The 15760-nt window shown below is 40.9% G+C and overlaps 1 protein-coding gene across 1 annotated transcript in view; it reads left to right on the top strand.

The window, feature by feature from the left end:
* Nucleotides 1-15197, top strand: part of snd1 (staphylococcal nuclease and tudor domain containing 1) — a 232043-nt gene extending 216846 nt beyond the window's left edge. The window contains exons 23-24 of the mRNA XM_059326285.1: nt 9476-9520; nt 14203-15197. Of these exons, the coding sequence (XP_059182268.1) occupies nt 9476-9520; nt 14203-14268 (111 nt within the window). The 3' untranslated portion in view covers nt 14269-15197. The remainder of the gene's footprint in view (nt 1-9475; nt 9521-14202) is intronic.
* The last annotated feature ends 563 nt before the right edge of the window (nt 15198-15760 follow it).

Here is a 15760-nt window from a genome sequence, read left to right as displayed (position 1 = left end):
GTGGCTCATGTGATGCTGCTGTGCTGTTAAGCCACTGGTTTGGACACTGATGATACGCCTCAAGGGAGTATTGGTGTTTCTATACAGTAGGTTCAGTGTAACAAAATAAGGCCTCATGGGCTGACAACGTTTCATGTTGTAGCGCTGCTGTTGTCGCTTATGAGCTATCCCCGAGCACAGAGGATGGACATAGTACGCATGTAGGGTCCCTCATGGCTCAGGAGCTCCACTACACTCTACTATTCTTTTGAAATGTAATGTAGAGAGAGGGGAGGATGAGAAAATGCACATACACAACACCTGAGAGAACACGTGTAAGATAAATAATAGGGGCTTTTGCTACTCTGTTAGCCAGGAGACTAATTGTAATTCATTGGAAATCAACAACACCGCTCTGTCATGTCCGCTGGATTAGAGACACTCTTTATTTCCTTAACCCTATAAAGCCTGAACCATGAAATAATTGCCAGAAATTTTTTTTTTTTTTTAAAAACCGAGTGCTTATTAACCTGCTGACGAATTTTAAAAAATAAATAAATTGCATATATGAATATCATATTTGATACATCAGGTCTTTTTGTGCAATTTGTTGCTCACAGATTGTTTTTGTTGAACTAACAAAAACATATAAACCCTAACATATTTAACCTATTAAGACTTTGACTTTTCCTTTTTCCTCAAACATGCAAAATACATATTTTATCCATATAACACAACTTCATAGATCTGCAGATATGAAGTTTTTTAATGCAGCAATGACTGATCCATTCGTGGAACCTGCATATCATTTTTGCTACATCTGGTATTTTTGTGCAATTTGTTGCTCAGTTTGTTTATCTTCAACACATGTATACATCAGGTTTTTGATGATGTAGAGGTCTCAAAAATTACTGTATCTAATATGATACACTTGGCTTTATAGGGTTAAGTTGGAGAAAATTAGACTATCTTTATCTGGCTGCTCCAGTAAATTTGGGAAACTATGGGGCCCATTCCTACAATTTGTTAAGACGACAGATCTCCCACTTACCCCTGACTGACATGACGGAGGCAACTCAGAGGGGTGGGTGTGTTGCTTCTGGTGTGTTGAGGGTCGCATGCCACTACTCTGATTTAGGATGTCTGTTGCTATTTCAATTACAGCGTACTATTACCTGACTGATGTGCCTGTGTTTGTTTGTTTTTTTGTTTGTTTTTGTTTTTTGTGGCTGTTCTGGTTCTGTGGGTTGTTCGGGTTTGCAGCAATACTTCCAGGATCACTCTTGTTTTTTGTTGTTTGTTTTTTTCTATAAGAAAAAAATGACTAATTTACTCTTTGTATGTTTTAATACTGTTGTACTCATCTGCAAAACCCAATAAAAAAAGTTTTAAAAAAAAGAAAGTAAAGAAGATAAATAATAGAAAGCACAATTTATTTTTTTAACAAAAAAAGGGGGGATGGAGTTTCTGGGTCTAGCTAGTAAGCCCCCCATGGATCCTGCCATGGTGCATCAGGTCCCCGACCCAAAACATTCCTCACCGTGTCGTCTATAAATGGCTTTTAGCTGCATCCACACCACCAATTGACTGGCTTTCAGGTCGCTGCCCTCCCTGTTCAACCCCAACGCCTGTCACAGTCCATCAAGAACCCCCCACCTCACCCCCAAAAACACCGCAGGGCACATAGAAACACACACACACACACACACACACACCCACTGAGCTTCATGGGTGTGTGACAGCATGACCGCTCCCCACCAATGGCTCAATACCTAATTTACAAGTAGAGTTAGAGATGGGGCCTTTTAATGGACATTTTCTGCTCCCCTGTTATTGACTGCACACACACACACACACACACACACACACACACACACACTCACACACACACTCGCACACACACTCGCTTACACAGGCAGTTGCCTCCCCTGCTGTCACTGCTCTGAGGGCCCTTTTGACATGTCCTAGCTGACACGCGCCACTTCCCAAACGCCATTCCATCTTCTGCAGATGTACACACACACACACACACACACACACACACACACACACACACACACACACACACACACACACACACACACACACAGTATATCCTCCCTCCCACACACCCTGAGGGTGAGTGGAGGATTGTCAGGAAGGAGTGGAGGCACCACGTTGTTCAAACTTAGATTATTCTCAGTTGTGCGACCTCGCGGGAGATAGAAAATAGATATTGGAGAAAAGAAAGAGCAAACTCTTCACGCAGCCTTTTTAAAAGTTGGTGTGTGTGTATGTGTGTGTGTGTGTGTGTGTGGCATATTTCTGTGATACATTAGTGTTTACGTAAGACTTGTTTTCTTTCCAGTGCCCCTGGGAGAGCATTGGAGAATGTTCTTTGTGGTATCTGTTGTTAGTCCTTGCATTTGTTGTGTGTGTGTGTGTGTGTGTGTGCACGTGTTTTACATGTGTGTGTCCTCCTTAACTCCATGAACCCATGCTGGTGGGCTTGTCATGCCACGTTCCCGCCAAAGCGCCTGATCTCCTCCGACAGCCATGCTGGGGGGACCAGCATGCAACATGGCGTATTCCCAGTTTACCCCAGATAGGGACAATGACACTCATACACATCATGTACATGTAAGGCTCATCTTTTGTTTTATTTTTTATTTTTTCAGATTTTCACAGAAAGACACAGATTATGATGTAGTAACAGCTGAATTTAACTTGATGTCCATGTGCATCATAGTTATTTTCTGCAAAGACGAGACAGATTGCTGCAGTTTACAGTAAACATTTTTTCTGTTGCATCATTGACAGCTCAGGAAATGTTTTAGTAATAGAAAGTGAAGAGAAGAATGTGCATGATGCAAATCAGCTGCTGATTTTAAGTAATGGAAATACAGGAAATTATTCATTTTCACACAAATTGTTGCCTATAAGCAAATTAAAATGTAAACTTTTTTGGTCATTTTGTGGCTTCTTGGTCATTTTGTGTCTTTTTTGGTCTTTTTGTTTCCTTTTTTTGGTCATTTTGTTTCTTTTTTGGTCATTTTGAGTCTTTTTTGGTCATTTTGTGTCTTTTTGGTCATTTTGAGTCTTTTTTGGTCATTTTGTGTCTTCTTGGTCATTTTGTGTCTTTTTTGGTCTTTTTTGGTCTTTTTGTGTCTTTTTTTGGTCATTTTGTTTCTTTTTTGGGTGATCTGAACTGTGTGTGTGAGATTGTGTTCAGTGAGTGGGGGTCGTGGACAACATGCATGTTATTAATAACTAATATAATATATAATATAATAAGCAAATTAAAATGTAAAGTTGTTGAGTGAAGTCATTGTCAATCTGTTCATCCTACATTGACTCCCTCGTCTCTCAAACACTCACGAGGATTCTCTCCCTGGTTCACTGCCGTTCGCTATCAACCCACTTGTACAACGAAAAGTCTGAAGAGACTTTCCCAAAAACCTGGCTTGGCCTCCTCTCTGCTTCCCATGCAGTATTCATGTACTGGCATGTTGAATGAGAGACATCTCTCAGGACTACAATCCACAGCTCAGCCAAGTACACTCCACTTGAAACAGTGCGAGTTACAGACATGAAAGCTCTGTTATGTTCCGGCAAACGCTCCGACGACGACCTGTCTTGTGCAGAGCGCTTTTTTTTTTGCTTTCAGTGACGGATATGGCAGGCGGAGGGAGAATGAAACAAGATGTAATGAGGATTGAGATAGTAGTTGGAAAAAACAAGTGCAATGCTGCAACAAAGAATGACAAACGGGAGTGAGTGAGTGAGTGGCAGTTTTCTTTTTTTGTCGTCTGAGTTTGACTGCTCATGTCTGGGAGATCTGTGCGTCTGATCGTCATTGGTGTTAATGAGAAAAGCTCAACATGCATGGAGGACAAGCCTCATTGTTCCCTTTCCCCTGAAGTGGTTTTCACGTCGCCTGACATCCCATCTCTCGGCGGCGGCGAGGACAAAGAGAGCACATCCGACGCTGAAACTTTGATTAGTCACTTGCTTTTCATATGCACTCCATCCAAAATCTGGTTTCACTTAGCATTTTTGCGTGCTGTGAAACAAGAAAAAAAAAAAAAAAGAATCAGCTCACCTACGCACCAGACGCGCACAACCTGTCAGAAAGCTGCCATGTTAGCGCTCGCTCAGATCCATCACTTTCACACCATGCTTACCAGAACACCACCTGGGCACGGCATGCCGGCCAGCGCGGGGTAATACACGGCGCTCTAGTCTCAGGCAGACAGATTCACAGCCAGGCAGACACGCCGACACGTGCCAAAACACCAGACCCTCACCACCTGTCGCCCGTCTTATGAAAAGCATCACACTTACACAAAGTCTCCCACCAAGTCTGCAAGTAAAAAAGTTACCTGCATGTATTTAAATTGACTCAGTTGTAAATAATCTTTTTTTTCCCCCCCAGAAAGTCTCAGAAGACTGATAAATGCAGTCAGACGTGAACTCTTGGCTCGACATTCTAATAAATTGACTAATGTAATCATCTCAACTTTTTGATTGCATGTTGCAGACTCTGAGCAGAGTTAAAGAGATGATAAGAATTAATCACACACATTCAAGGACACTCCCACACTCTCAGCATCCTCCTTAGCCCGACAGCATATTCTCTGCTACTGCCAGTGTCCGTGGCCACTGCTCACCCAACATGGCATCTGTTTGGCATATGGGAGCTCTGTAGGGTCATCCAGACAAGCACGCTGTCACCCGCTGCCTTCTGCCACCCAAACCCCCCTCCAAACGCTCTTCCTCTCATTCATTATCGTCTCTTTGTTTTATATTCTCCTCCTCACCTGGAACACATAATCAGCTTTAAGCTTCTTCCCTGTTGGCCTCTCGCCTCTGCTTTAGTTTAGTTTCTCCTGACAATCCTCCATCATCATACTTTCCATCCTCCACCGTGTTTAATGTCGCACTTGTTTCCGAGGAAACATTCCTTTTCCTTCTCCACTTTAAGTCAGACGACTTACCAGATGAGTTTTTTGCTTCTGTTCACGTCTTAATGAACTATTATGCCTCCCTACTGGAGCCGATAGAAAAGCTGTGAAAGAAGGATCCGGGACAGGATACGTGGCGCTGTTCAGAACCCGAAGGCAGTTATCATCATCGGTGTTCAGCTGCACACTGATTGGCTGTTGTTTTACACCGAGCTGAAGTGAGCAGAACAGTGAAAGATGAGGGCGAGCCAGGAAAGGCCCCCTCCCCACCACAGTACAAAGAGGCTCACCGCGGTAGTGCCAATATGGCAGCATATCATCTGTGCATATTGTGCTGTAGTGCTCTTGACTAAGCATCTTTTTCACAGAATACTTTGGATGCAGACTCTCAGCTGTGTAGAGTTTGCCAAAAGTGAGGACTGAATATATTTTATTCTTTTTAAAGTCGAGCTGGGGTTGATGTTCTCATAGCCATTTTTCCTTCCAATGTAATTTTTCTCTTTTCTGTTCAAATATTGCTCGATCCACTTTGGCAGATATGAAACCCTCTTCCACATCGTTTTAGCCAGCCCCTCGCTCTCCAAGTGCAGCACTAGGAGAGACAGCTAGCAGCGCTACGGGCACTGAGAGCTCCCCTCCAAAGCCCAAATGGCATCACTGGCCTTTTGTGTCCGTGAAATATCGTCGACTGACTCTTCCATATGGTGACATCTGCCTGATGTCATTTTGTGTCTTTTTTGGGTCATTTTGTGTCTTTTTTGGCCATTTTGTTTCTTTTTTGGGTCATTTTGTGTCTATTTTTGGTCATTTTGTGTCTTTTTTGGGTAATTTTGTGTCTTTTTTGGGTCATTTTGTGTGTTTTTTTTGGGTCATTTTGTTTCTTTTTTTGGGTCATTTTGTGTCTTTTTGGGTCATTTTGTTTCTTTTTTTGGGTCATTTTGTTTCTTTTTTTGGATCATTTTGTGTCTTTTTTTGGTCATTTTGTTTCTTTTTTGGGTCATTTTGTGTCTTTTTGGGTCATTTTGTGTCTTTTTTTGGGTCATTTTGTGTCTTTTTTTGGGTCATTTTGTTTCTTTTTTTGGGTCATTTTGTGTCTTTTTTTGGGTCATTTTGTTTCTTTTTTTGGGTCATTTTGTGTCTTTTTGGGTCATTTTGTGTCTTTTTTTGGGTCATTTTGTGTCTTTTTTGGGTCATTTTGTGTCTTTTTTTGGATCATTTTGTGTCTTTTTTGGGTCATTTTGTGTCTTTTTTGGGTCATTTTGTTTCTTTTTTTGGGTCATTTTGTTTCTTTTTTGGGTCATTTTGTGTCTTTTTTGGGTCATTTTGTGTCTTTTTTGGGTCATTTTGTTTCTTTTTTTGGGTCATTTTGTTTCTTTTTTTGGGTCATTTTGTTTCTTTTTTTGGGTCATTTTGTGTCTTTTTTGGGTCATTTTGTGTCTTTTTTGGGTCATTTTGTGTCTTTTTTGGGTCATTTTGTGTCTTCTTTGGGTCATTTTGTGTCTTTTTTGGCCATTTTGTGTCTTTTTTTGGTCATTTTGTGTCTTTTTTTGGTCATTTTGTTTCTTTTTTGGGTCATTTTGTGTCTATTTTTGGTCATTTTGTGTCTTTTTTGGGTCATTTTGTGTCTATTTTTGGTCATTTTGTGTCTTTTTTGTGTCATTTTGTGTCTTTTTTGGGTCATTTTGTGTCTATTTTTGGTCATTTTGTGTCTTTTTGGGTCATTTTGTGTCTTTTTTTGGTCAAATATTGCTCGATCCACTTTGGCAGATATGAAACCCTCTTCCACATCGTTTTAGCCAGCCCCTTGCTCTCCAAGTGCAGCACTAGGAGAGACAGCTAGCAGCGCTACGGGCACTGAGAGCTCCCCTCCAAAGCCCAAATGGCATCACTGGCCTTTTGTGTCCGTGAAATATCGTCGACTGACTCTTCCATATGGTGACATCTGCCTGATGGGACCAAGATGCCATATCCCAACGCCTTCCAAAAATCTCTCCTTTAGTTGGCTTTGATGGATGACTTGTGCAGCCACTGCACTTTCCCCCAGCCACACACTCAGGCGTGCACCGCCTCAGACTGTAGCATCCAGCTGCAGGTCTGTTATCTTGGCCATGCCATGTGCAGCGGAGCTATCAAATCAACCTATGTGCACGAGCTAGCTAAGCAATTAAACTCCAGAGCCCCATCCTCACTCGACAGTTTTAACATCTGGCATCCTTGTTCTGGTGTGTGTGTGTGTGTGCGTCTGAGTGTGAAAGCCAGCTCATCTGCTACTATAATAAGCTACAAAACGTGGTGCACAATTGAATCCATTACAAGAACACAATGACTCATCTGTACCGGCTCCTTCTTTTAAGTGAGTTTTGCTTTTTCTTTGTGCCACTTATTTAAATTGTCTTCTTGCTAATGTTTCCTTTTATTCCAGATAATCAGAATCCAGGAAACAATGTTTGAAATTCACAACTACTTGATGCACAAATCATACTTATAGAACTATACTTCCACCATTCACAGACAGAGTATGAGTGGTTTAGGAGGCCAGGGTTAAACTAGAGGTGATGGTGTATTGTATTGAGGCCTTGTGTGGAGCTTTATCACACTGTGTAACGGTGGAGGACAGCTCCACTCACAGGGTCTGCTGTTGAGCTTTCCAAGGTCCATATAGATCCACTTAGACTGAACCATCTGACCAAACACTGGCTCGTTCACTCTCTCTGCCCCCACCCACCCACCTCCTGCCCTATGACTCATCACTGGTTCATTCAATGAGGGCTAAATGGCTGTTCTAGCAGAAACGGTCAATATGCTCAACACTGCACATTGGTTTCCTGCTCTCTCTCTCTCTCTCTCTCTTCCACTGACTCTCTACTCTGGGGCAAATTCACAAAGACTAGTTTGCGGCCTCTCACAGCTCCATGAATCGTGCATCATTTGCAAATGCTCTCTGTTTCATCTCAAGGACTATTTCACAAAAGATATCACAGCGCAAACACGAGCATAAAGTTTTGCAGCAGCCTTTTGTGCATCATTGCAATCACCCATGTTGACTCATATTGATGATTTTATTTTATTTTTTCATTTTAATAACCGAGCTTGTCTCATTTAACAGCAAGTGTCTCTTCAGAAATAAAGAGAGACGACGTGTGTGTATTTGAGCACGTTGCACAACAGAATAACTTTGATTATGATAAGTTTGCCAACTTTTGAGATATTTTGCTTATTATCACAGATTGATAACAGAGATAAAGATGAGAAGTAACAAATGATTATAGGCCAAACAATTAAAAGAGTATTAATTGAGAAAGCAATCTGTAGATTAATCACAGCCCTGTAACAGACAATGTGAGGTTAACGGGCAAAAGGGTGTGTTTATTTATTATGAACTAAACTTTTAATTTGTAAGAGGAAATGTGTAGTTTGTTCTTTCAAAAGTTACATAGTTTGGGTGAAATAGAGCAGCTATTCTCAACCTTGGGGTTGATTTCTGGGGGTCGCCAAATCATTTTGGAAGTCAGCTCCACTGTGTTAAAGTGTTTATGTGTTTTAGTCTTTTGTGTCATTTTGTTTCTTTTTTTGGGTCATTTTGTGTCTTTTTTTGGGTCATTTTGTGTCTTTTTTTGGTCATTTTGAGTCTTTTTTGGTCATTTTGTGTCTTCTTGGTCATTTTGTGTCTTTTTTGGGTCATTTTGTGTCTTCTCTGGTCATTTTGTGTCTTTTTTGGTAATTGTGTTTCCTTTTTTTGGTCATTTTGTTTCTTTTTTTGTCATTTTGTTTCATTTTTTGTGTGATCTGAACTGTGTGTGTGAGATTGTGTTCAGTGAGCGGGGGTCGCGGACAACATGCATGTTAAATTGGGGGTCACGACTCAAAAAGGTTGAGAACTACTGAAATGACAGTATTGGCAGAAATACTATGAATTATTAATAACTAATAGCCAAAAAGTTTTCCACCATCTAACATACCTGTTTACTACTGTACACCAGAGCTGTGATTTCTTCACAGGTAGAACTTTGGGCTCAGCCCCTTTTAGCTCGTGGCTCCCTTAAGGCGTCCTGTGAATGCACTTGATTATAAATTGCTGCTACAAACCAGCGAGGTGTTGGCCCGAGGCGAGCAGGCACGGGGGGGTATGAGAGCCTCTCATCTCCAGTGGCTTTGCGAGTGTGAGTTGTAGCATGAAGCGCGAAGTGATGCCCTGCACACGGTGGATAAAGCAATGACCCCAGACAGAGCGCCGTAATGTGGCGTTCTACGCTCCGTATGCTTCCTTCACATGTTTCTACGTTCCGCATCCCCTGTAGTGACATAACCACTCTGTGTCTCTGTGTGTTATCTTGATCCTGTTGATCTTCAGAGAACACTGTGTTCCTTCTATCCAGTGTTGCTTGGAGGGTGAGCAAGTGCCCTTCTTAAAAAAATAAAAAATAAAAAAAAAAAGTGATGTCTCCGGGGGTTAGAGCAGGTTGAAAGGGTGCATTGATTCACCTTAATCCTTTAAAATCCTAGCAGTGACGCAGTGATGTGATATGCTAATGACTCTTCTCTTTCTGCTCCAGGTGACAGAGTACCTGAACAGTCAAGAATCTGCCAAGAGTGCCAGGGTAAGTCCATCCAAACCAAACCGCCATCTCATCACATTGTCTTTCTAGTCAGGCGGCTTAGCCAAATAAAGGGGACACGCCGGACAAAAGCACCAATTTTTTTCCACATACTCACCATATCACCATAGGTTTCCATTTTTGGTAGGAGCCACTTCATCAAGATGGCGGATCAGAGATGGCAGCCATATAAAGTCTATGAGAAATGCTATATCTTCCAAGCCACTTAGAAGGTCAATCTTGGTGTCAAAATCTACATTTTCTGGGTCAAAGAATCATTTAAAGCTATTGAGAATATCACTAGATGATTTTTTGATCAAATAGATATGTTCATTTTCACCCAGACTGGAAGGCAACTCGCTTCAAGGGCTGCAGCAGAGAATCCTGAGTTGAAAATGTTTGGAATCTATGTTCACAGCAGAGTGAGGATTAGCTGCCATGTACACTGCAAAATAAAATCAAGGGAACGCTTTCATCTCATGTCAGATCTTGATCAACACATTATTTACAGTGAGTCATCTAGTGATATTCTCAATAGCTTAAAATGATTCCTTGACCCAGAAAATGTATATTTTGACACCAAGATTGACCTTCTAAGTGGCTTGAAAGATATATTGGTTCTCATAGACTTTATATGGGTGCCATCTCCGATCCACAATCTTGATGAAGTGGCTCCTACCAAAAATTGAAACCTATAGTGATGGAGAGCATGTGGAAAAATGTTGGTGCTTTTGTCCGGCGTGTCCCCTTTCTTCTTAAATCTGGTCCTAAGCCGCCTGACTATTCCCTCTGTCTTTATATCAGCTTCTTCGTCGCCTCCTCCTCCTTATAATTGTGCTTCGTCTGCCTCTCAGTGAGGAATCTAATGTTGCCAAAACAAGAATACATTACAACACTAATTACTTTCCTACACAAACTACCAGAGAGAGTCTCTTTTCTCTTTTGCTGCCTTTTCTCTCACTCTCAAGACCAGCACATTACATTGGCAGCCACCATTGTCCCATATGGATTGCTGCCCACAGTCTGTGCAGGTCCATACTGTGAAAATGGAGGGGGTTGGGGGGGTTGTGTGTAAAAGTGCAGTGGGGGGGATTAGAAAGAGAGAAGGGAGAAATATGGAGAGTGAATAGAAGGCAGCACATAACAGGCAGGATTCCTGTGTCAAGATGAGTCAAGTCCCAGAGCTCTGACACAACACTGGCCAGTGGAGATGACTGCCTGGACAGTCTGGCAGCGGAATAATGGAAAAGGGTATCAAACATGTAAAAACCAAGTACATGAAAGGACCAAACAATGGAGGTCATATAATAAGCTATTAAACGTCTACTAATATACCCTAAACCTCTTCTTTTTTCTTTCGACGTACATTGAATATTTTTTGAGAGATTTAGAAAGCACCACAAACTAAAAACTAACTCTAAACTTCTAAATATGACTTCTGGACAAGGGCTAAAAGTAACTTTTTGAGCAATGTTTAAACTGATAGTAGTTCAGGTTGTGTTTTAGCCACATGCTAAACAGGCATTTTCAGAAACTAAAAAGATTTTTATCTTTCAAATGTAGCCTCCTACATGCATTTTGGCCTTGCGGTTATTCTGTTACAATCTTTTCCATTTTAGTATGTCACATAGGCAAAAAAAAAGGTTAAAAGGTTAAAGCTGCTGGTGTTTTGTTCTGTTGTTATTGTCAAAATATCCCATGAAATGGCCAAAAACATCAATATGTTAGTCCGTGTCTCAAAAACGTCATATAAATCTGGTGATATTGTATATTTCTCTTATTGTCAACACATCCCATGAAAAAACAGTTGAATTGATGGAACAGCTCACTGTGTTCAAAGCCTGATGCAGCTTGTTGCTGTTTTATAAAACTCCACCACTGTGTTTGTCTTCATGTGTCATTAAGGCTACGGTCAGACTGAAGTGACCCAAATCCGATTTTTTCGCCCCTCTGCGACCTGCATCTGATCTTTTAATGACAGTCTGAACGACACAGATCCGATTTTTTTTCAAATGCGATCCAGGCCACTTGGATATGTGCTCCTAAAACCGATCCATATCTGATCTTTTGACATGCGACTCCAGTCTGAACGGCCAGGTGGCATTCATTCATCATACATAGGCTTCCTGCTGGCGGCCATGTTGTTTTCCGCTACTTCCGTAAACACTGAGCACGCTCGCTGCGTGTGACGTCGTCGTGTCCTCCAAAGCGCATGCGGGACACTTTTGGTACGTTTAAAGTTCACACTGGAGATCACATGCAAGTCGCATTTAATTGGAAATGTGAACGACCTTGCAAAAAAATCGGATTCCACAAAAAAATCGAATTGAGCATTAAGCCCTGCTGTCTGAACGTAGCCTTAGTGTCAACTAGAAAATCACCTGTACACCCTCTGAATTCAAGTTTCTGTCTTTTATTGACCCCCAGACTAGCTTCATTTTCTTGTAAACTCATGCATACGGTATTTAAACCAAATAAAACAGTCTTGGTTAGTCTTTTCAAACAATTGCTGCTGCAGGGTAAAACAGCTGTCGAAGGACTCAGCCAATCACGGATAGAAGACCAATATGTCCAATCTAACCAACCCAGGTGATGATCACCACCCTGCTGCCATAAACACTCAGATCTGCTGCTGTAGATTGTCCCCATTGAGTCTATTTACTCCTGTTTAGTAACATTTGTTTGAACCTTCAGTGTTAACTTGTTTTACAAAACTGTTTCTGTGACCTTTTACAGAAAAGTGACAATTCTCCTCTTGACTTGTGGGCAGTGCCACTGACGTTTTTGAGACACGGACTAACATATTGGTGTTTTTGGCCATTTCATGGGATATTTTGACAATAACACCAGCAGCTTTAACCTTTTAACCTTTTTTTTTTGCCTATGTGACATACTAATATGGAAAAGATTGTAACAGAATAACCGCAAGGCCAAAATGCATGTAGGAGGCTACATTTGAAAGATAAAAAATCTTTTTAGTTTCTGGAAATGCCTGTTTAGCATGTGGCTAAAACACAACCTAAACTACTACTATCAGTTTAGACATTGCTCAAAAAGTTACTTGTCCAGAAGTCATATTTAGAAGTTTAGAGTTAGTTTTTAGTTTGTGGTGCTTTCTAAATCTCTCCAAAAATATTCAATGTACGTCAAAAGAAAAAAGAAGAGGTTTAGGGTATATTAGTAGACGTTTAATAGCACAATCTCCCCAGGTGCTGTAAGTCCAAAGTGTCAGAGCCCTGTTGGCAGAGGCTGCATTACTTTTGGTTTTTATATTTAGACTTTGACAGGAAAGTGTTTGTACAGATCCGAGGTGCCTTTCACAAGAACCCCTTGAGCCTGCATAGATAGCACTTGGATCCTAATTTGTTTTTACTCATGTAAATGTCAAGCATGATGGCTCAAAATCCTAGAGGAAGCTGTCCCTTCTGTGCTCTTTGAGTTACCCCGTGGTTATTATGCAGCACGCTCGCACAATGAGCCAGTCAGAGGTGGAATTGGCTCTAATCACAATTGCAGGCGCCACCATGTTTTCAGGGTGTCGGGGAGGGAAAAGGTAGCAGAGTGAGAGACGGGGAAATGGCTCCATTCATTCATTCATCCTAATAACGAGTGCTAATTAGCACAGTCGCTAATTAGCTATGAATCACAGCATTAACAGCTGAGCGTGCATGCTTCTGAGAGCCAAAATAAAAACATCCCACACAGACCCTCGTGCATAAACACACACAAACACTATTCAGACTGCACAGTTTCTATCGCATTTAAATAACTAATACCATAGTGGAAGCCGCGCCAAACTACACACTCACACTTTGCCAATCGCATTGTAATAAAGGCAACATTTAGCTGGGAAACGCATGTGATGGTTTATGAGGCGGCGCGGGTATGTGGATGTAATGGGATAGGGGAAGTAATAGGCTGGGTGGTATGTGAGGCATTGTGGGCCTGCAGCTTGGATGGGCAAGCACAAAGAGCGGGATTAAATGGCGATGATGATGATGATGATGATGCAGCAGCAGCGGACTTGGCGCTCGGCTGTGAAAGCAGTGATCTTACTTCAACATTGCATGGTGGCTTTCTTTTTTCTCCTGACCATTTAACATGTAATGTGCAGCAGAGGTTAAAGAAGCCTCATTCAAAGCAAGTGGGAACATAAGAACATGGTCTCACAGAAATCCGTGGAATAGCCACGGAATCGCTCAAATTTCCGTGAAACTGACACGGATTTCGCTACAATGCAAGTTAAAGACAGTCATATCCCGTGGGCATCCCATTCATATTTGTTCCTATTGGTTTGTTCCAAGTCACGTGACTTTCAAGGTTCCGTCGGTCAGAACAAAAAACATGGCGGACAGTTCTCTCATTTTTTGTGAAAAAATTCATATTTTGACTTAGTTTCTGCATAAAAATGGATTTTGATCACATTTCTAGCGAGAAATATATGTTTTATTTTCTAAATATTCACTCAGTGAATGTACATAATCACTTTGTATGTTGGAATAGCCACGGGATATGACTGGCATTAACTTGCATTGTAGCGAAATCCGTGTCAGTTTCACGGAAATTTGAGTGATTCCGTGGCTATTCCACGGATTTCTGTGAGATCATGTTGGAACATAACCGCTGTTCATGGTTGTTTGTTTAATTATGGTCAATAAAATCTGTCTTATCTGTCGTCCCTCCAGCTCAACATTTGGCGCTACGGAGACTTCCGCGCCGACGACGCCGACGAGTTTGGTTACAGCCGTTAAATTAAAAGAAAAAGAAAACAGACCATCCAATCAACACCATTCCAAAGACCAACATGGACGGCTAGTGGACAGAAGATAGATGACGAAAAAAATTAAACAAGCATTGACTCTTCCTTTTTATTTGACATTTCATCCCTCCAGTCCTGACTTCTCTTCTGCTCACACCTTTTTCTTCTCCAGCTAGCCCCCGTAGCTCCAAATAGAGCATGCTAGCAGTGCTAAAAGTATAAATTAAACATGCAAGAATCACTTTCCATTCATCCTTAATTTTTCTAAATGGCCCACTGCCAGCTCAAGCAGCCTGCACTATTGCCAATCTGTGTTATTTGCCATGTTACCTTTTCAGCAGACTTCCTGTGTGAATGATGATAATAATACTAAAGTATGTGTTTCAGCCAATCACGATCTTTGCTCTCTAATGCTCTAGCCCAATCCCTGCTTTCCTTTGTACAGGAAGGGAGTGGGTGTTCGGGGGAGACGCTTGATTTTTTGGAACAAAATGCTTCCCTAATGACTTTCATGTAAATGTGAGGATATGTTGAAAAGTGTAAATGGAATTATTTTAGAGAACTACTGTAGGTGGAGCCACACAGACAAAAAAAAGAAAGAAAAAAGGATGAGTTTATTTTTGTCTTCAATGTATATCTGTGTGATGACATTTGCGGATGTTTTTGTGGGGAGTGTTTTGTCGTTTATTCACTATGTCACACTTTTATGACCAGTAAAAGCAGATGCCATCATGTGGCATTTTATCATCTCTCTATCTCCTGTAAAGTTTACATTCTAATAATGGTTATGATCCTGTCTTGGGCAGTCTCTTCTCTTTCTGTCTCTGTATGCCACAGCAGAAACAGTGTTTGAATTTGTTTCCACTTAATGGACCTTTGCATTCTATTAAAAATCTGCAAAATAAAAATAAGCAAACTGAATGTGCTGTGTTCATTTTATTGTTTTTTTTTGTCTGGATGTTTGTGCCAATATAACAGCACTTCTGCACCAATAAAAGGTGTTGTTACCTTTAAATTAACACACTAAAACAGAGGTCTTTGACTAAAAACTTGGCAGTTTTTTCTAATTTGGAAATTAGCAATGCAGATTTGGTTTTGAAATCCACATCAGCTTATACTGGTTTAACCTTCACCATTTAAAAGAAAAGAAAACCTGTATTGACTAAGCAACAGTTTAAAATAGATTGTTTATATTATCTGCAAGTTGTGCAGAAGTGAAACTATTGAATTCATGAGGTGATGACATTTGGCAATAAAAGCATCTGTCTGTCTGACTAACACAATATTATTGAATCTCCGGGAAGAGGGGGAAAAAGTCATACAAAAAAAATGGTGAAATTTTAAAATTCCTAAAACAAAAAAACCCTTCAATTGGGTCAATTATAGTCTGATGTATGTTAGAGCATGAAATGGACAGAAATTACAGAAAGTGGTAGTATAGTTTCTCCAAAAATAGTGAAAAAACACCATATTATGGGTTGTCC

This window comes from Centropristis striata, chromosome 22 (genome assembly GCF_030273125.1).
Source record: "Centropristis striata isolate RG_2023a ecotype Rhode Island chromosome 22, C.striata_1.0, whole genome shotgun sequence".
Classification (NCBI taxonomy): Eukaryota; Metazoa; Chordata; class Actinopteri; order Perciformes; family Serranidae; genus Centropristis; species Centropristis striata.
The sequence above is the reverse complement of the archived record's forward strand: the minus strand, read 5'-3'. Positions and strand labels throughout refer to the sequence as shown.